Source organism: Pseudophryne corroboree, chromosome 5, assembly GCF_028390025.1.
Source record: "Pseudophryne corroboree isolate aPseCor3 chromosome 5, aPseCor3.hap2, whole genome shotgun sequence".
NCBI classification, from domain to species: Eukaryota; Metazoa; Chordata; class Amphibia; order Anura; family Myobatrachidae; genus Pseudophryne; species Pseudophryne corroboree.
The window spans coordinates 694,441,057-694,462,377 of NC_086448.1; the positions used below are offsets into that span (position 1 = coordinate 694,441,057).

The 21,321-nt window shown below is 45.0% G+C and overlaps 1 protein-coding gene across 6 annotated transcripts in view; it reads left to right on the forward strand.

Moving 5' to 3' along the window:
• Positions 1 to 21,321, forward strand: part of SGK3 (serum/glucocorticoid regulated kinase family member 3) — a 230,589-nt gene that overhangs the window by 122,604 nt on the left and 86,664 nt on the right. For all 6 annotated transcript variants that reach the window (XM_063923853.1, XM_063923849.1, XM_063923847.1 and 3 more), the window contains 3 exons: positions 5,475 to 5,558; positions 7,101 to 7,173; positions 10,263 to 10,338. In XM_063923853.1, coding sequence (XP_063779923.1) covers positions 5,475 to 5,558; positions 7,101 to 7,173; positions 10,263 to 10,338 — 233 coding nt within the window. The remainder of the gene's footprint in view (positions 1 to 5,474; positions 5,559 to 7,100; positions 7,174 to 10,262; positions 10,339 to 21,321) is intronic.

Sequence of the window (21,321 nt, forward strand, 5' to 3'; positions counted from 1 at the left end):
TGGATAAGGCGCTCACACGCTTATCAAAACAAGTGACGGTACCGTCTATAGATAGGGCCGTCCTCAAGGACCAGCTGACAGGAGGCTGGAAAATATCATAAAAAGTATATACACACATACTGGTGTTATACTGCGACCAGCGATCGCCTCAGCCTGGATGTGCAGAGCTGGGGTGGCTTGGTCGGATTTCCTGACTAAAAATATTGATACCCTTGACAGGGACAGTATTTTATTGACTATAAAGCATTTAAAGGATGCATTTCTATATATGCGAGATGCACAGAGGGATATTTGCACTCTGGCATCATGAGTAAATGCGATGTCCATAACTGCCAGAAGATGTTATGGACACGACTGTGGTCAGGTGATGCAGATTCCAAACGGCACAAAGGTGTATTGCCGTATAAAGGAAGAGGAGTTATTTGGGGTCGGTCCATCGGACCTGGTGGCCACGGCAACTGCTGGAAAATCCACCGTTTTTTACCCTAAGTCACATCTCTGCAGAAAAAGACACCGTCTTTTCAGCCTCAGTCCTTTCGTCCCTATAAGATCATATCTGCCCAGGGATAGAGGAAAGGGAAGAAGACTGCAGCAGGCAGCCCATTCCCAGGAACAGAAGCGTTCCACCGCTTCTGACAAGTTCTCAGCATGGCGCTGAGACCGTACAGGACCCCTGGATCCTACAAGTAGTATCCCAGGGGTACAGATTGAAATGTCGAGACGTTTCCCCTTCGCAGGCTCCTGAAGTCTGCTTTACCAAGGTCTCCCTCCGACAAGGAGGCAGTATGGGAAAAAATTCACAAGCTGTATTCCCAGCAGGTGAAAATTAAATTACCCCTCCTACTACAAGAAAAGGGGTATTATTCCACACTATATTGTGGTACTGAAGCCAGAAGGCTAGGTGAGACTTATTCTAAAAAAATTTTTTTGAACACTTACAAAGGTTCAAATCAAGATGGAGTCACTCAGAGCAGTGATAACGAACCAGGAAGAAGGGGACTATATAGTGTCCGGGGACATCAGGGATGCTTACCTCTATGTCCCAAATTTGCCCTTCTCACTAAGGGTACCTCAGGTTCGTGGTGCAGAACTGTCACTATCAGTTTCAGACGCTGCCGTTTGGATTGTCCACGGCACCCCGGGTCTTTACCAAGGTAATGGCCGAAATGATGATTCTTCTTCGAAGAAAAGGCGTCTTAATTATCCCTTACTTGGACGATCTCCTGATAAGGGCATAGTCCAGGGAACAGTTGGAGGTCGGAGTAGCACTATCTCGGATACTGCTTCAACAGCACGGGTGGATTCTAAATATTCCAAAATCGCAGCTGATCCCGACGACACGTCTGCTGTGCCTAGGGATGATTCTGGACACAGTCCAGAAAAAGGTGTTTCTCCCGGAAGAGAAAGCCAGGGAGTTATCCGAGCTAGTCAGGAACCTCCTAAAAACAGTGCATCATTGCACAAGGGTCCTGGTAAAAAATGGTGGCTTCCTACGAAGCAATTCCATTCGGCAGATTTCACGCAAGAACTTTTCAGTGGGATCTGCTGGACAAATGGTCCGGATCGCATCTTCAGATGCATCAGCGGATAACCCTATATCCAAGGACAAGGGTGTCTCTCCTGTGGTGGTTATAGAGTGCTCATCTTCTAGAGGGCCGCAGATTCGGCATTCAGGATTGGATGCTGGTGACCACGGAGCCCAGCCCGAGAGGCTGGGGAGCAGTCACACAAGGAAAAAATTTCCAGGGAGTGTGATCAAGTCTGGAGACTTTTCTCCACATAAATATACTGGAGCTAAGGGTAAATTTATAATGCTCTAAGCTTAGCAAGACCTCTGCTTCAAGGTCAGCCGGTATTGATCCAGTGGGAAAAACATCACGGCAGTCGCCCACGTAAACAGACAGGGCGACACAAGAAGCAGGAGGGCAATGGCAAAAACTGCAAGGACTTTTCGCTGGGCGGAAAATCATGTGATAGCACTGTCAGCAGTGTTTCATCCCGGGAATGGAAACTGGGAAGCAGACTTCCTCAGCAGGCACGACCTCCACCCGGGAGAGTGGAAACTTCATCGGGAAGTTTTTTCCACATGATTGTAAACCGTTGGGAAATACCAAAGGTGGACATGATGGCGTCCCGTCTGAACAAAAAACGGGACAGGTATTGCGCCAGGTCAAGAGACCCTCAGGCAATAGCTGTGGACGTTCTGGTAACACCGTGGGTGTACCAGTCGGTGTATGTGTTCCCTCCTCTGCTTCTCATACCTAAGGTGCTGAGAATTATAAGACGTAGAGGAGTAAGAACTATACTCATGGCTCCGGATTGGCCAAGAAGGACTTGGTACCCGGAACTTCAAGAGATGCTTACAGAGGTCTTATGGCCTCTGCCGCTAAGAAGGGACTTGCTTCAGCAAGTACCATGTCTGTTCCAAGACTTACCGCAGCTGCGTTTGTCGGCATGGCGGTGGAAAGCCGGATCCTAAGGGAAAAAGGCTTTCCGGAAGAGGTCATTCCTACCCTGGTCAAAGCCAGAAAGGAGGTGACCGCACAACATTATCACCACATGTGGCGAAAATATGTTGCGTGGTGTGAGGCCAGGAAGGCCCCACAAAGAAATTTCAACTCGGTCGTTTCCTGCATTTCCTGCAAACAGGAGTGTCTATGGGCCTCAAATTGGGGTCCATTAAGGTTCAAATTTCGGCCCTGTCGATTTTCTTCCAGAAAGAATTGGCTTCAGTTCCTGAAGTCCAGAAGTTTGTCAAGGGAGTACTGCATATACAACCCCCTTTTGTGCCTCCAGTGGCACTGTGGGATCTCAACGTAGTTCTGGGATTCCTCAAATCACATTGGTTTAAAACCAGTCAAATCTGTGGATTTGAAGCATCTCACATGAAAAGTGACCATGCTCTTGGCCCTGGCCTGGACCAGGCGAGTGTCAAATTGGTGTTTTTTTCTCAAAAAAGCCCATATCTGTTTGTCCATTCGGACAGGGCAGAGCTGCGGACTCGTCCCCAGTTCTCTCCCTAAGGTGGTGTCAGTGTTTCACCTGAACCAGCTTATTGTGGTGCCTTGCACCTACTAGGGACTTGGAGGACTCCAAGTTGCTAGATGTTGTCAGGGCCCTGAAAATATGTTCCAGGACGGCTGGAGTCAGGAAAACTGACTTGCTGTTATCCTGTATGCACCCAACAAACTGGGTGCTCTTGCTTCTAAGCAGACTATTGCTAGTTGGATGTGTAATACAATTCAGCTTGCACATTCTGTGGCAGGCCTGCCACAGCCAAAATATGTAAATGCCCATTCCACAAGGAAGGTGGGCTCATCTTATGCGGCTGCCCGAGGGGTCTCGGCTTTACAACTTTGCCGAGCAGCTACTTGGTCAGGGGCAAACACGTTTGCTAAATTCTACAAATTTGATACCCTGGCTAAGGAGGACCGGGAGTTCTCTCATTCGGTGCTGCAGAGTCATCCGCACTCTCCCGCCCGTTTGGGAGCTTTGGTATAATCCCCATGGTCCTTTCAGGAACCCCAGCATCCACTAGGACGATAGAGAAAATAAGAATTTACTTACCGATAATTCTATTTCTCGGAGTCCGTAGTGGATGCTGGGCGCCCATCCCAAGTGCGGATTATCTGCAATACTTGTACATAGTTACAAAAATCGGGTTATTATTGTTGTGAGCCATCTTTTCAGAGGCTCCGCTGTTATCATACTGTTAACTGGGTTTAGATCACAAGTTGTACGGTGTGATTGGTGTGGCTGGTATGAGTCTTACCCGGGATTCAAAATTCCTCCCTTATTGTGTACGCTCGTCCGGGCACAGTACCTAACTGGCTTGGAGGAGGGTCATGGGGGGAGGAGCCAGTGCACACCACCTGATCGGAAAGCTTTACTTTTGTGCCCTGTCTCCTGCGGAGCCGCTATTCCCCATGGTCCTTTCAGGAACCCCAGCATCCACTACGGACTCCGAGAAATAGAATTATCGGTAAGTAAATTCTTATTTTTACCACATTTTCATATGTACTAACCCGCGGCAGCCGGGTTTTCGCCGCCGAGGGTATCGTCATCTTTTGATGGTGATACCCTTTAGAAGCCTATGGGCTGCTTGCCACCACTGCCGCATCCCAATGACGATTTCCCCCCACCCCCCCTTCCCTCCTTCTTCCCTGGCATACCTGTGTGCAGTGAGCCTCCGTAATGCTAGTGCGGCCCTCCTCCCCCACAGCACAGCCATTTGTCCTCCGGCTGCAGGGGGAGGAGGAGGAGCCTGGGTGGGGGTCCCTGCACACGTCACCTCCTGGGTCCTAACCCCTGCAGACCTCACCACCATCATCTTGGGGGGCCTCGTATACCCCAATGCGATGTTAACCATGTATGTTAGTACATATGCGATTAGCATCGCTGCGAGGGGCAGCAATGTATTTAATACATCCCGCCCTTAGTCACAATAATTATATGTTTATCTATTTCCACGTATCACAGCAATAAGAAATGAATGATCGCTTGGATTTATCATAGATCACATCCAGGGATAGAGGTTCCAGTAGGCTCTCCCAGACAGGTTTGCAGTATATAAATCATAGGCTATAATGGGTAATGTTGTTAAATGAAGATTGCATAAGCTATTGGGCGGGGTTCCGGAATGCTTGCTATATTTGCTATTTTGGCAGCCTCCATAGAAGCCTGTGGGGGCTGCTTCTGCAATGGAAAACGCGGGACTGTGGCAAATATTTCCAATACCTGCTGTGGTCCCCGTAAATACCAAATTCCAATGAAGCTTCATATTTCTATACTACTGTTTTCAGGAGATATCCTGCAAATTGTGTTTGATGAGTATGTCCCATTATTTACTATCTGGTGACCTTGAGTAGCTTAGGACTTGATGCCTTTTCATTATGTTACCATCCAAACACTTTTTATACATTATTAATCTCTGTCCGCACAAAGCAGTTGCCTGTGTCATTGATAATTGTTAATGTTAAATGGTTGATTATTTTTGCCACATAACCAGAGGCCTACGTAGCCCAGTATACAGTGTTATGCTATACAGCCATTGTTTTACAGATTGTGTAGATTGTAAAACTATCAAACTCCATTAATTTACATTTTCTGTACCACCACTTCTAAAATGTCCACTTCATTCATGGACTATAACAAATAGCAACACAGGGCAGCACTGTGTCACAGTGGTTAGCACTGCTGTCTCATGAGTGAATTCCAGGCCAGGGCACTATCAGTGTGGAGTTTGTATGTTCTCTGTGTTTGTTTCCGTTTTTATACTGATGCTCTGGTTTCCTCCCACACTCCAAAAGCAGAGTAGCATAATAACACAAAAATACAAGTAACCACAAGGAAAAATAATTAAAGTCGCTGGGCCTTTTTTGCCATGTAGGACCCTCAGTCAGTAAATCACAATTTGTCAGTAACTGCAGATCTATATTTTTTTACAGAACTGAAGAGTTGTTTTGTTTTGGCAGGTTTACAAAGTTCTAGTCACTGTAGGACGTAACGAGTGGTTTGTCTTTAGACGGTATGCAGAATTTGATAAACTGTATAACACGGTAAGTTAAGTATGTTTGTTACCTGCTTTTAAGTTGTTTTGTTTTACATATTGCTCCATTATATAGTGCCCAGGGCCATAGCAGGGTATAAATACGCCTTTAGCTGGCTCCTGTACATGTGACATCATGATGTCATGGTGTGGGGGGCAATGATTCAAGGGCTCTCTGTTACAGGCACCCTGCGTGCCAAATACAGGTACTATGGGACACAATTACTTTGGGTTATGTTTTGCCCACTTTTAGGCAACTTTAAAATATTGATTTGTACATGGCACCCTGCAACTTTTACTTTGTGCATTGCTTTATATTTTTAGCTTCCATCTGTGATTTTTAGCTACAGTATGACTTTATAAGGCAGTGATTCCCAAACTGTGTGCCTAGACACCCTGGGGTGCCTCAGAACACTTGCAGGGGTGCCTTGGATTGGTGGTCCAGGACCAATCAAAATGATTTCTGGTCAATATAATAGGTAAAACCAGTGCTGGTGGCTGCTAATCATACAATATGTGAACAGACAGAAGCAAATCTTGTTCCTCACCACATAATGGAACCTAAAGATGACATATAAACACAATTTTTGATTTAATATTCATTTCAAAATTTCTCGCAGTTAGGAGCTGATTGGCTGATGCCTTATTTCCGTGCACTTTATCTTCATCCAAGGCTAAGTAATACCCCTTGCAGACTACCTGAGGCGGGTCACACACAGGAGCCTGACACGGGAGCTCCCAGCGTGCGACTCGCCTCAGGCTCCCCGCCGCCCCTGACTGCATGCCGGGTTGGTGACGCAGCGGGAGCGGCTCTTGGAGATCATATGATCTCCAAGCGCCGCCCGTACCCAGAGTGTGAACGGGAAACGGGTCACATCTCCCCGGCTCCCATTCACACCGCTCAGTGAGCCAGGTTGAAGATGTGTTCAACCCTTCTTACGACCAGGGTTGAAATACCGGGTCACTCGACGCAGTATTTCAACCCTTACATCTTTCAGACTGCACATGAACACGGGTTATGCACGTTCATGTGCCAATAACCCGTGTTCAGAGGTGGCGGTCTGAAAGGGGTATTAATAGACCCCTGAGTCATGATGCCAGACCCTACTCCCCTGCGCCACCTGAGAGTAAGAAGATACTGCACATGGGCCTCTCTAAAGCCACCTTTGGAGTCGTGTAGCAGATGAGTGTCAGTCATACAAACCCCAAGAGATGAGATGGAGCCACACACATCCTTTTTTTTTGCTTTTGGCCATAATAAATGATTGCATTGTGGTGCATTCACATTAATACATGATTTATGAAGCTTGTCCGTAGTGTTCTACCCTGAGACTCTGTGTACTTTCTTTAATCCTTAGATATGCTGCCAAACATGACTGTTCTGTCATATGCACATATTTATTACAGATCTGTGCTAGATATAGTCCTGTGGTTTTATGATGCAGAATTGCACAGTGGATGTGCTGGTGTCTATGTATATACAATAAATTAAGCCTAATAACTTCGCTAGAACACTATCTGTACCTGTCCTTATATTTTGTTACTCTTTTAGCTTAAAAAACAGTTTCCAGCTATAAATTTCAAGATTCCTGCCAAGAGGATCTTTGGAGATAATTTTGATCCAGGTAATTATTATTTTTTTTTTTTATTATCTTTAATTATTATTGGTATTTAACATCATGAAGCCCACAGGGTTTATGTGAAACCAACCTATAATTGTATTTTAGTTTATTTTAATAAAACTTTTTCTTTTTTTTTTTTCAAAATATGGTGTATTTACAAATGACAATTTGCACAGGTAATGAGGTTCTATTTTCATCTTCTGTCTGATCTCTTAATTACTTAGGCTAACGTATATAGTTAAACTTTAAGAGGCATATCCAATTACCCATGGGATTTTGTCTGGAAATTATTTTTAAAATCTTGCAACCAAATTTGAATTACTGTGGGTATGCACGCTCCTGATATCCACGGCATTCAATCAAGAAAAAAAGTGGTTACAGGGTTTTTTTTGCATTTAAAATCCTGCATGGCAGAAAAGAAATGCAACCACGGAACACTGGCTGCATTTCTTTAGGTTCTTTAGGTACTTGCCAGTGTGTTCCGGCTGCTCCGGTGCTCTCCACGGCTCTCCTCCATAAGTTCCTCTGCGGAGGAGGATGTTGGGAGGGGAGGAGGCTGCTGGGAGATGTAATTCTCTGTGCTGCAGACACTGAAGGGCCCCATACACTAGAGCGATAACGCCCGATTTCAGGCATTCGGGCCGATATATTGGGTGAAATTGGGCATTTTGGAGTTGTTTCCAATCCGATCCGATGAGCGTTCTTATGAGCATCGGATCGGATTCCCTAGATTGAATGTGCTGCACTAACGATCATGTCCGGCCCCGCAGGCATGGTTGGGATCACATACGATACATCGTATGCAAAAGGACCTACCTCGTATGCGATCCTGCCGCCCGGGAGGCTGCCGGGGTTATCGCCTGCGACATGACGGTCGGACATGCCGCGTTACTGTATGGGGCCCTTTAGAAACACACCCCGGAGGTCAGACAACAGCTGACAAGGGGTCACAAGGGACTCACACACATTCACACATACCACTGCTGTAGAAAATCAGCTTGTCGGAATGTGGAGGAAGAAGACAGCGCTGCAGAGGTGAGTTATTAATGACAAAGCTAATTGGAAACTTCCAGTTGCTAAATTAGGGAGGATGGCATAGGGATTCTGTAGCAAGTACTGCATTTTATTCCTAAAAATAGCCACTTTAGGAAAAATGAGTCGTGCTCAGGAGGTGCTAAAAAAAAATTCAGCATCAAAAAAACCCCCAACACATTGCACCCAATTGAATACCAAACATCTCGCACGTGCGGAAAAAAAACAGTGGTGCAAGATTTTTTTTAAAAGCTCGCCTGCAATTGGCTATGCATGTGTTTAAAGCTACAGTATGTGCCGTTGATGGACCAGCATGGGAAGCCGTCTACATGGTGGCAGCAACTGGCAAAATGCACCTCTCACCACTTCCACTAACTAGGGATGGCCAGTGATCATGGGTTGCCCAGTGATGTGTGTGCATGTGGTTGATGTTTTTTTTTCCCTTGCCCCATGATGCAGAGCTTACCTCCGCACCCTGTGATCTGTGAAGTCCCGCCCCCTCCTCTGACTGGCCCAGTGAGTTACAGCAAAAGTGTCCATCAGTGAGTGAAACCATTAATGGTTTCCCGTTGACGGTTTCATTTCATTGATGCTGAGTACCTAAGGCACCATCGATGGAGATCTAAACTAACATAATCATATTAGTGTATTGTGCACTGTGACATATTGGCGTTTGTCACATCTAGCGGCAATTGTTCCTGGAATAAACCCTGCTCCAATGCAAAGTGTGAAAGTACATTTATTTTTGCCTGTGAAGGGAAACTACTGGCTACTTTTACACATAGCGAACAAATACCGGGCAGCTTTGTTTTTACACTGAAATTTCTAATTAAGCCAGGACACACCCCTTCCCAACTCTAAATCTCTTTGCACATGTTCCATCTGTCCCATCTGCAGTGCAACAATGCTTTTACCCAAGTGCAAATTGCTGCCCGTTTTTGCTACTATTCAATTCCCCTGCAAAGTAAAAATAAACAAATGTAGTAAATGCCCTACTATTCCAGTCCCTTAGACCTGATGCAGGAGCTTGCTTCACTGTAGGCTGGGCAGATTTGTTCGGGTGCTTGATGCGCCCAACCCTTTGCTGAACCTCCTCATTCTTGTACATATCTCCTATACCTCATGGATACAGACTTTATGTGGTGTGAGCCAATATTTGATACTGCTGTCTGGACCAGCAATAATAGGGAGTGCATCATTGTAATGGTCATACATGATGCATAGTTACTGCAGGGGAACAGCAGACTGTCATGCTTTCAGCTCTGCCGCCTAGAGCTACTTGCCAAGGTATCCTGTAAAATATACTGTATGTGGTATTTGCTGGGGAGACGCACTACTGTGTTTACCCAGCCAAGGACCTCAGATCTGTCATTCCAGGGTTCCTTTTAATAACATGTTACTGCTGTAAACACCGTCAGGGTTACAGAGCTGCAAGCTGAGGAGTGGGTACTTACTCGGGCCCACGAGCATTGTGGCTAGGGAACCGTACAAAACAGGAAAATTTGTAATATCATATTCTGTGGGTGTGACTGCATGGAAATTGGGTGCCGGGACTGATGATCTGGAGGGGTATGGGTCGTTGGGTCGACCCAATGTAGGTCGACCACTGAAGGTCGACATTGCCATCAGGTCGACATGTACTAGGTCAAAAGGTCGACATGAGGTTTTTGACTGTTTTTGGTGTTTTTTTCTCCGTAAAGTGATGGGGAACCTAAATTAGTGCACCGTGTCTCCTCGCTTGGCTCGGCACAGATTACCGTTCCAATCGTAGTCCACGTGGATCGCTAAGTATGAAAAAAAAATCCAAAAAAAATTAAAAATGTCAAACTCATGTCGACCTTTTGACCTGTCGACCTAATGGCATTGTCGACCTTCAGTGGTCGACCTAATGAGTGTAACCCATCTGGAGGAACAGTAGTAATGTAAGCATGAATGTTTTTTAACGGCCCCAACAGATAGAACCTGTTACAACTGACTGATGTGTTTCATTGAGCGTAGTGTTACTATTACTAATGCTTGCAGGGATTTGTCATAACTTGCTTCTCACTTCTCCATTCCAGAATTTATCCAGCAGAGAAGAGCAGGACTGAACGAATTCATCCAGAATTTACTTCAACATTCTGAATTATGCAGCCAGTAAGCAGGTTTTATTTTACATTTCACATATGAATATTTTCCGTAGTTCCAAAGGCTATGGGCAGTATTTAATGTAGAAGACTGACAGAGCTGGCCCTAACCAATATGATGCCCTAGGCAAGATTTTGGCTGGTGCCCCCTGGCACCACCGCTGTTTCTGCCTCTGACCTTGCACCTCTTTCCCAGCACCATCACCCCTCACCCATAGCAGTCCTTGTACCCCCTATATTTTAACTAGGAACAGTTCGCACATTTGCCGCACAGCCCAAAAAGGGGCATCTTCTTGCTGGGAAGGGGCATGGCCACACAATAGTAACCCCAATTCCAATTACGCCACACAGTACTGCAACTTTATTCACATTTTATCTTGCGATAGTGTCCCTAATTCATATTACATCCCACAGTAGTATCACTTAACCTTATAAACGTTACTCCTCACAGTAGAGCCCCTTATTCACATTACATCACACTGAATTGCTCCTTATTTACATTACACCACACCTTATTGCTCTTTATTCACATTAGACGACACAGTGGTTCCCTTTCTATATGCAACGCCACATAGTAGAGCACCTTATACACATAATGCCACACATTAGTAATGCATTTATACACAATTCCACACAGTAATGCTCCTTACACATATGAGACACATTAATGTCCTTATAAACATAATGCGCCTTACACATTATGACAACCTTTATTAATGCTCTTTTACACATAATGTCCCTTACACATATGGCACACATTATTAATGCCCTTATACACATAATGATACACATAGTGCCCCCTACACATTTGCTGCACATTATTAGTGCCCCTATACACATAATGACACACATACAGTAGTACCCTGTTACACATATGCCGCACATTATTAATGCCCTTATACACATAATGACACACATAGTGGCCCTTTACACATATGTTGCACATTATTAATGCATTTTTACATGACACACATAATGCTCCTTACACATATTCCGAACACTACTGCACAACCAACCCACTCACATGCACACAGCACTGCACACTTCCACTAACACTGTGACCTCTGCTTGGATACAGATGTGTCCTCACAAATCTTGCATCAATGCTAACGTCGAGCACTTTTTTTTTTATGAAAATGCATCTTATTTGCATTGCTATGTGGCTAGGATGCACAAGCAGCTTCTGCTGATTAAACTGATATGCAGCATGCCTATATACTGTGTGAGACTGCGGCTGTATCTGCATATGAAATGCTACATACAGAATATAGGCATGCCGCATATCATTTTAATCAGCAGAAGCTGCTGATGCCCCTAGGCATATCAAATGCCCTAGGCAATTACCTAGTTTGCCTATCCCTATGGCCGGCTCTGAAGACTGAACTAGGAAGTCAGTCTTCTTATTTTCATCAGTTTACACAACTGAGCTACAGCTTCTTGTAGTGCCAGCCCTGTAATAGGGGTGATGCAGAGAGAGAGACTTCAAGGGCTTGCCCCATATATGAACTATTTGTAACATGTAAGATCGTATACCACATAATGGGGGGAATTCAAATGTTTGAAAAGTCGTTTGGGTGTCCGTTTTTTCCCCCTTTCTATTAGACAGGTAAAAAATAACCACCCAACTGACTTTTCAAAAATTTATCCCCCATAGTGTGCTGTAGGAAGATATTTAGGGGGGAATTCAGTTGCTGGTAGCGGCCGAATCCGCACAGCAATAGCCGCACTGTACGGCAGCACAATCTCCCACAAAAGTGTTCCCTGACACATTGGGTAGTGAGCACTTATGTGCAAATTTGTCATTCGGCCAAGCGAAGGGTTTGAGATGGGGTGCCGTTGCATGTGTTTAAACGCTGCAGCTACGACAAATCGCACCCTTCACCCGGAATTGAATTGCCCCTTACGGCCGAATTTAGATTTGCATGTAAACCTTAAGATTTACATACAAATTTGATAGTGTGGGGTCTATGCAGGTGCAGAGCGGGTCGCTCATAGCCCCCTGTCAGCCGCAGCATGATCGAGAGGGGAGGCGCCCAGCACCGTTCTTCAAAACAGGGGCGGGCCTTCACCATTTTGAAGGCGTGATGGGTCCAGGGTCCGTGTCGTCGGATGCAGACTTACTGGACCTGGGTGTCCATATCCGACAGCTAGTCTGAATAAGCTTACGCAGGCTGACCGGTGCCTAAAACCTGATGGTCGCGTTGATGATCCAAGGCTGCGCCTTTAGACACAGCACCCGAATCTCACAAATACATGCAGGAGGCATCTGTCTTCTACAGATGCCTCCTACTGCTGCATTTGAATTTTATTTACACGGATTTGTACAGCCCCTTCCATACAAACATGAATTTGTCCCTTAATCATTGACAAATGTGATCAGTAATCTTCATTCTCCTTAATATAGTGCTTTCAATATAAAATGGGTATTCTCTAAAAATGCAAAGGCTCTATCTGTCCTAGCTGTGCATGTTGTGTAATCCTCCCGGTGAAGAAGTTATACATAAAATAACTTGAAGACTCTGCGCACTACATGCTGATATTAGGAGACATTCTGAAAAACCTTAATATAATTGTAGGCTGGAGCTGCGTTATAACTGTCAGACATGCATCCACTTATAATGGGCATCTGTGTGTTATCATCTAATATAAAATGACCTATGGGACATTAGCACATGTCACACACTGTCCAGTGTGCAACCGCATGTTAGAGCCATACGTACTCTTATTCAGAGGAAAGTCTCCACATTACGAGACATGACACTGAGCAGCAGAAATGTCTTCATCTGTTACTAATGTGCTGCCATACCATCCATTACCATTCCCTGCATACTCTTACATGCTCTTTGCCATATGGATTATATCTGTCATTGAAACTGCTGCCGTAACTAATGGTGCTTCCCATTCATAAGTCCTTATACAGGTCCATCACAATCGTCATATGACAGCGATTTTTGAGAAAGGATCGCATTAACTGCAAACGCTCCTGCCTGATTGACAGGTTGACAGGCAGAGACGTTTGCGGGGGTGGCGACCAAGCGTTTTCGGCATCAGGGAAACGGGGGCATGTTGGTGGCTTTTTCAGAGCTGCTGCATGTTGTTGCTTGCAGCCGCTCCGGTCGAAAAGATGGAGGCAGGACTCCTGCAGTCACAGCCAGACTGCACCGGCAGAAGGCATCCACAGTTTCTGCGACCACGCTTTAATTACAATGCGATCGCAATTACAGCATAATCGCAGTGTGTGGGCAGTGGGTAGCCTGCTGGGCGGACTTGCCCTGCGATGGCCGGCCCCCAGAATGCGACTGCATGTTCTGCTAAAAAGCAGAATCTTTAATCCTTCCTGAATTAGGCCCATAATACAGACTTTTCGTTGGCATTGGTATTTGGGATTTGCCAAAAGAAGCAGAGGCTGCCTAATGCTAGTTACTCCATGACATTAAAGAAGCACGCTGTTACAAGCATCCTGTAATACCAGGTAAAGCAAACAAAGGAGGTTTGCTGACAGGAGCTATTGGTTCTGATAGCCCCACTTGCACTGTGGTAGCTGCACTCTTACACACTGTGTACTCCGTTTACTCCTATTCACTGCAATTAATGCAAATGGGTCACTGCAATTGCTAATCATGCACAGTGTGACCGAAAGATTGCACTCTATATAAGGTGTCACTGGCGTTTTCATAGAACCTATTTTGCCTGTTATTGTCTGGTCCCATAAATATTCCACAAAGTGCTTTGACTGCTGATCATTATTTATTTTGGGAATATTTTCAGTGCTGGATTCTTCTGCTGAAAGTGAAAATAGCTCTAGATAAGCAGACTTGTGCAATATTATATGCTGACTACATGCTCCCACTACAAGCATTTAAGTTGTTTGACAAGTTCTCCACTTCTGTGGATTGCTCTAGGGCCCTTGGGGCTGCAGAATATTTGGGTTGCTAGGCTGCCTGTTTATCAGCCGAAGGGTTCACATGATTTGCCCATACACAGTAGTCTGTCTTTATTTTACAGTGTTTTCTATTGGTCACAGTATATAATGCATGTCCCCCTTGCCCTGATTACAGCTCAGTGACCTTGGAGAATAATGTACAAGCAAATTACCACAGTACTATTAGCCATTCCTGTAGAACTCCACTTATTTCTATTCCTTGTTAGTGTTTAATGGCTTTACGATAGAAGCACATCATTGGTGATCAGTTCATTTAAAACTTTGTTCAGCATTTAGTTATGTGTTGTTTTTCTGCTATGTTACTTTAGTGATCCATTATTCAACCACAGTGCCTTCCAGTTTTATATTACTCACTCGTTAGATAAACCAAGCCCACCCAGGGGGCAGAGTTTCCATGAAAGTGGGTGGGGTTTTGTACACAGTGGGCAGATCAGGTGGGACTGTGATGAGTTATTTTGTCTCGATATAGTATATCTGATTTTGTGACGTACGATCATTGTAGGATTCCTATTAAACTTGCACTGCACCTATGTAAAAGATGTTTGGCAACATGGCCGTTACACTAGACAAATACCAGGTGCTGCTATGTGCAGCTGTTTTTCCCACATACAGAACTGGAAAATCTTTTATCATTAAATTTAAATATCAGAATAAGGGCGGATGTGAGTGGCAGAACCAATAACTAAACTGATCTCAAGCAATTCGTAGCATCTCTGTAAAATCTTTTCCTATGGGCTTTTGGGGGGCATATCATGTGTATCTGGCACTGCTGGGGGGCATATCATGTGTATCTGGCACTGCTGGGGGGCATGTCATGTGTATCTGGCACTGCTGCGGGGCACATCATGTGTGTCTGGCACTGCTGGGGGGCACATCATGTGTGTCTGGCACATCATGTGTATCTGGCCCTGCTGGGGGACACATCATGTGTATCTGGCCCTGCTGGGAGGCACATCATGTGTATCTGGCCCTGCTGGGGGACACATCATGTGTATCTGGCACTGCTGGGGGGCATATCATGTCTATCTGGCACTGCTGGGGGGCATATGTCTATCTGGCACTGCTGGGGGGCATATCATGTGTATCTGGCACTGCTGCGGGGCACATCATGTCTATCTGGCACTGCTGCGGGGCACATCATGTCTATCTGGCACTGCTGGGGGGCATATCATGTCTATCTGGCACTGCTGGGGGGCATATCATGTGTATCTGGCACTGCTGGGGGGCATATCATGTCTATCTGGCAGTGCTGGGGGGCATATCATGTCTATCTGGCACTGCACTAGTGGGGTCATTATGTGTATCGGACACTATACTGGAGACATTATGTGTAAGGAACACAACTGTGGCTGTTATGTGTAAGGCTGCTAATTGTGTGTGTAGAGGGCTTGTGAAAATATATTTAATATATTGTGTGTAAGCTGGATATACAGTTTGCAGCCAAATGTCTGCTCCAAAAAAGCAAAGAAAGCTGAAAAGGCTGTGGATCTCGTCACCCTTGTTTCATATGGTATATGGGACAGTGAATTCTGTACTGTAAATTCTAACCATATTGAAAACAGGACTATGAAGCCTGTACACCAAGCTATTGGCTCTTTCGTACATGGCAAATGTGGAGAGTGACCACTTCTGCCAACAAGTAATTAATTACTTACCGGTAATTAATTATTAGTTAATGGATACTATAGGACAGTAGTGTAATTAAATAAATGCAGTACATGACTTGCTGTCCTGTATTCCCCAGTAACAAGTGCATAATGCTGTAATTATCACCCCTGTTGTACCAGCGTTATACGTACTCCTCCCCTATCCCATGTACTGTACCACTGCACTACCGACATTATCTACATAATAATCCACCAAGGTCTGTCCCGGCTCTGACATGATCAGTGGGATCCGGAGGAATGCGTGACGCACAAGCCAGTTGCTCCCGCTGCAGTGAGCGATACTTTAGGACAGAGGACCACTCTGCGGGCACTGGGAACGTGGTACGTGTTCAGCGGGGATGGAGTGGGGAGGTGTCACTATCAAAATCTCATCTACACTCACCAGATGCACAGCTCATATGCATTTTCTTGAAAATGTACATCTGCCTACAGTGATCAGGAAGGTGAAAATAATGAATGAGTCAAATGATGATTTTAGCTCACAACGAGTCCCCACAATGGGAAGTCTTACAGGCCTAGTAATATTATTTTATTTGAGTTGGCTGAGCGTGACGCTGGCCTGGCATGCAATTATTTCTTTGTACAAATAAAACATTTCCCCAAATCTCATTACAGTAAATGCACACATGGATTCCTAGGACTAAAATATGCAGGAACACTAGGGGTGTATTCAATTAGTGCCCTATTTTTGACCAGTCTGAAAAATGTCACTTTCCGCCCATGTTTAGGTTGAATTTACATTTGACATATTCAATGCCTGTGCCGTTTTTGCGAGTGGTCGAAAAAATCCACAAGGGGTGAAAACCATGTGTATTTGCGAATTCGCCACCGATCCACGTGTTTTGTCAAATTTGTGGGCATTTCCGACAGTTTTTGGGTCCGTTTTCGTCGATTCAACATACAAAAAAAAATGAAAAAGGCATAGGCGAAAATGGATTAAAAAATGTGCGAAAATGGCCACTATTGAGAATACACGGAGGCTGAATTAGTGCTGATTTATCAACTGGCACTAATTGACTATACCCCATACCCCTTGTGTGCTACCACCCAAAGTGTACAGTAGTTCAGCACTCCTTCTCCTGCTGCAAATGTAGGAGTTTATTATTAGTATTTACTTGTGTATAGGAAGGAACTGTGGGGCCGGTGTGCGCGCTCTGCACAAGAAGGGTGCGTGGCCAAGGCTCATGGTGGTGTGCCACGAGTTGGGGGCAATACATATGATATACTGGCAGACGGGATGCCGGCTGTCAGTATAGTGCGCCACGCTTCGACACCAGTGCGCACGCCACAGGGTCTATTATTAGTCTGTTGGTGGCGTGGACCCACAAACCAAGTGGAAATATGAGGAGGTGGTTGGGATTCCGGCCGTCGGTATTTTACCGGCTGTCTGTATTTTACCAACTGTCGGGTTTCTGGCGTCGGTCTCCTAATTGCTGTGATCCCGATGGGCGGTAATGTAACTGCATCCCATCAGGGGGACCTGGCCTCGTGGCACCCTCCACCCCCCGCCCCCCAAAAAATACCTGTATACCAGCCATGGGGGGCAGAGCAGAGCACTGGGAGGCTGCACTGCCCAGCCAGCCTCGCTCTACGTGGGGGTCAGACTAGGCCAGATATCCAGTCCGGCCCTGCTTGTATAGCACAAAATAAAACCGTAATAAAACAAGATTGGGCTTGACATAGAGGTAAGAGGGCACTGATGCAAGCTCACAATCTGTCAGAAAGTAGGCATTGATACACAAGGATAGGTGCCACATATTGCGTATTGGTCCATCCAGATTGTGGAGGTTCTTGGTGGGTGGGTGATTCAGTCACTCAGGAATGTTGGCCTGAGGTCAGGAGGATGTGCAAGTGAAGAAAGAGAAAATATGTGTGGACTGTACTGGGGGATGTAATTGGGTAGGATAGAGGTTATGTGGGTGAGTCTGGAATTTGGTTTAGTGGGATATCTGAATTTACATAAGTACTTGCTACAAGTCACGCTGGTTTAGCCCGCGATGCAGCCGCACAGGTACACGCATCGCACTTGCGACTTGGTGGGCCGGGCTGCGACTATACGCACCCAGCGATCGCATAATGCATCCTCTATGGGCGGGTGTGTGCTTAACGCTGACGGGCACAGTTTTCGCGATTGGTTTTTCAAGATGCGGCTGCATCGCAAGCTAAACCAGTGTGGCTACATCTGTGTGTGGAGTGAATATAGTATATTAATGGCAAGAGACGTCTCTTGTAGTTTTTCAGAGCCGGCCCTGACCAATTTGGCTCCCTAGGTTAGATTTTAGCTAGCACCCCTTTAATTGAAGATAAGCAAACATATAAGTTGGCGATATTATTTTATATATTCCCTTTGAATTTTTTTTCCTGGTGCTGTAACCCACAACTTTAAATACTCCAATGGAACAGACAGGACATTCATGGGATTACAAGAGGGACACTGATCATCACAGTGCACGGCTTTTCAGCTTCTTCCTCAGAGCCCCTGTCATCTCTCAGAAACCATGCACCTTCAGCATCCACAAAACCTGTTTATAAAAGCTACATCCAACTGTGGTAGCGCCATATTTATACACCCGGAACACACAGTACAGCAAGATTTTAAGGGTGTGGTATATCTCATAGACCGTTAAAAGATAGACAGTCATTAGTTAGACACTATATGGTCGACAGTCAAAAGACCGACAGGGTGAAAAGACTGACAGGGTCATAAGTCAGACACAAATTATTATTATTTTTTTTGCGTTTTTTAAATCAAATTTGATGAAATTCGTCCCCTCACGGGCTCGCCACACTTCGGACTAGGTGTCTTGCTTCGCTCACCACAACTTTACTAAAGGTAATAGTTTGTGACATGGATAGTAAATGAGGCAAAAGTTGTGTCTGACTTTTGACCCTGTCTGACTTTTGACCCTCAACCATATAGTGTATAACTCAGTGGTTTCCAAACTCTTTTGAATCACGGCGCCCTAGAATATCAGAATTTTTTTCACGGCACCCCTAGGCCAAAAAATTCTTATTGAGAAATTTAGAAAGAAATATTACATTAAGTAGATAGCGTTTATATGTCATCCTTAGGGTCAGTTGTGTAGTGAGGGACAAGATTTGCTTCTGTTTGGCCACATATTTTATGACTGGCAGCCACCAGCACTGGTTTTGCCTATTATATTGACCATGAATAATTTGAATTTGTCCTGGACCACCAACCCAGGGCACCCCTGCAAGTGTCCCGAGGCACCCCAGGGAGCCACGGCACACAGTTTGGGAACCTCTGGTATAACTAATGACTGTCTATCTTTTAACTGTCTATCTATAGACAGGAACCCGATTTTACTGATTGGTTATGACAGAAGCAACTCCACATTGTACAAGTAGGCTTGGACACTTACTGGTTCTCCAACCACTGTAGATATATAAGTCATTCTGAGTTAAGGATGCACCGGTGGAGAGACGCATGAAGGAGCCATCAGCAGATGTGTCCTCTCCCAACAGCCGCAATATTTCTCTGCTTTTTTTCAGCCATGTCTTTTGGCAGCTTTTACTATCACTGTCTACTCATTGACATGGGGTTTGGTCACTGTGCCACCTGGTTTCCCCCACCCCTGGAGCAGTGGGGTCCCAGGTATTCATCTATGTGGCCTATGCCAAGGGCCACCTCTGTAGTTATGTTAGTCCAGTACAAATTACTATCCGAATAATGGCTCAGTAATGAGTCCAGTACATCTAAGATGGCTTAAATCACCATTAGGAATGCAAGTAACGAAAACCTGTTTAGTAAGCCCCCTCCTGGGAAGGCTGTGTAAACATGACTTGTTTTTATCAGTCCCTTGAAGTTTGTGGGAAGTGAAATCGTAAAGCAATAGAATCTGTAGACAGGGTTATTGTCTAACTTGGTGTGTCTTCAGTTGCTCACACATATACAGCACACTTTAATTCTCCTCACTGACGAGGATACCTTTTATACGGTCCGCTTGAAGCCTACAGTAAGACAGGATCCGAAATTGACTTGGACTCCCACTTATAGTGAGTATAATTATTTCTATGCGCTGTTCCCGGTATCAAGCTTTAGTGTGAGACTAGGCCTCACCTCCTGCAGTGTGAATGTGAGCTGCAGTGATAGTTACATGTTTCTGGAAGTACCGTACATATTAGTTACTATAGAGACGTATAAGCATATAGGCCTGTGGTTACACTTAAATTCATGGGACAATTTATTTTTATTCTTAAAGGTTTCAGTACAGGGATGTTGGCTGGTGTGGCATGCCCATTCAGAATGCAAGATTGTATATATTTATGGTGGCCTATTGTACCATAAACTATTTATCTGGCGGATTCATAATATAGTGTCCCAGTGCAACCAATCAGGCACTAGCATTCTAAATACTCCTAAGAAATCATATCTGGTGTAGTAGGTTAAAGCAGAATATTACTATTTATATAATGTTGATAAAGACTCTGTAATATTTGTCCATGTTTTACAGCACTCCATGATTACTGAATAACCCACATTTTTTCTTAGATAAGGGTTATATATATTTTTAATGTTCTTTGTTTTCATTAATAAGTAAGTATAATATAGCAGTAGCAGTGGCGCACACAGGGGGGCGTTTCCGAGCACCCAGAAACCCCCCCTCCACCCAAAAAAATAATAATATATATATTTTTTTGTTCTGCATGAGTATTATTAATGGCTGTCTAGCGTCCTCTGCAACCTGCTGTCTTCCTGGTGGCACTTGTAAGTGCTTAATAAAAGTTTACTCTTTTAATTATAGTACATATATATCCATGTGCACACATACATACACATGTGTATATATACACACACCCCAGTTCTGGACCCCCCCATGCAAATCCTGCGTTTGCCACTGGGTAGAACTAATTGTACACAGTACTGTATTCTCTGCATTTTTAAATCTGAGCTTCCACATTTTAATGATGATTATAAAATCCTACCTGAGCGCCAACAGCGCCATGTGGCAGAGAAATGATGAGACTGGAGAATGGTTTTCTGGCCAAGAAATGACTATAGAGCGGAGTTTCTCAACCTGATGTTTGAGTATCCCAAGGGGATCCCAGCCAGCTGTAATGGGTGCTTCAGAACTCCGCAGTTGTACAACATAACAGTTTACGGGATCAGTATGAATTACCGACGGTCGGGATGCCAGCCATCAGTATACAGACAACGGCATCTCGGCCGTCAGTATGCCGGCAGCAGGGTGAACGCTAGAAAGTCCCTTGCAGGCTACAAGTGGGAATAGCCCCTGTGCGCCGGTATTCCGGCTGGCGGCATTGTCAGCAGTCAGGATTCCGCCGTCTGTATCCTGACCGCCGGGATCCCGACTGCCGGAAATTTAACTGCATCTCCATTTTATTACTAACAAGCACGCTA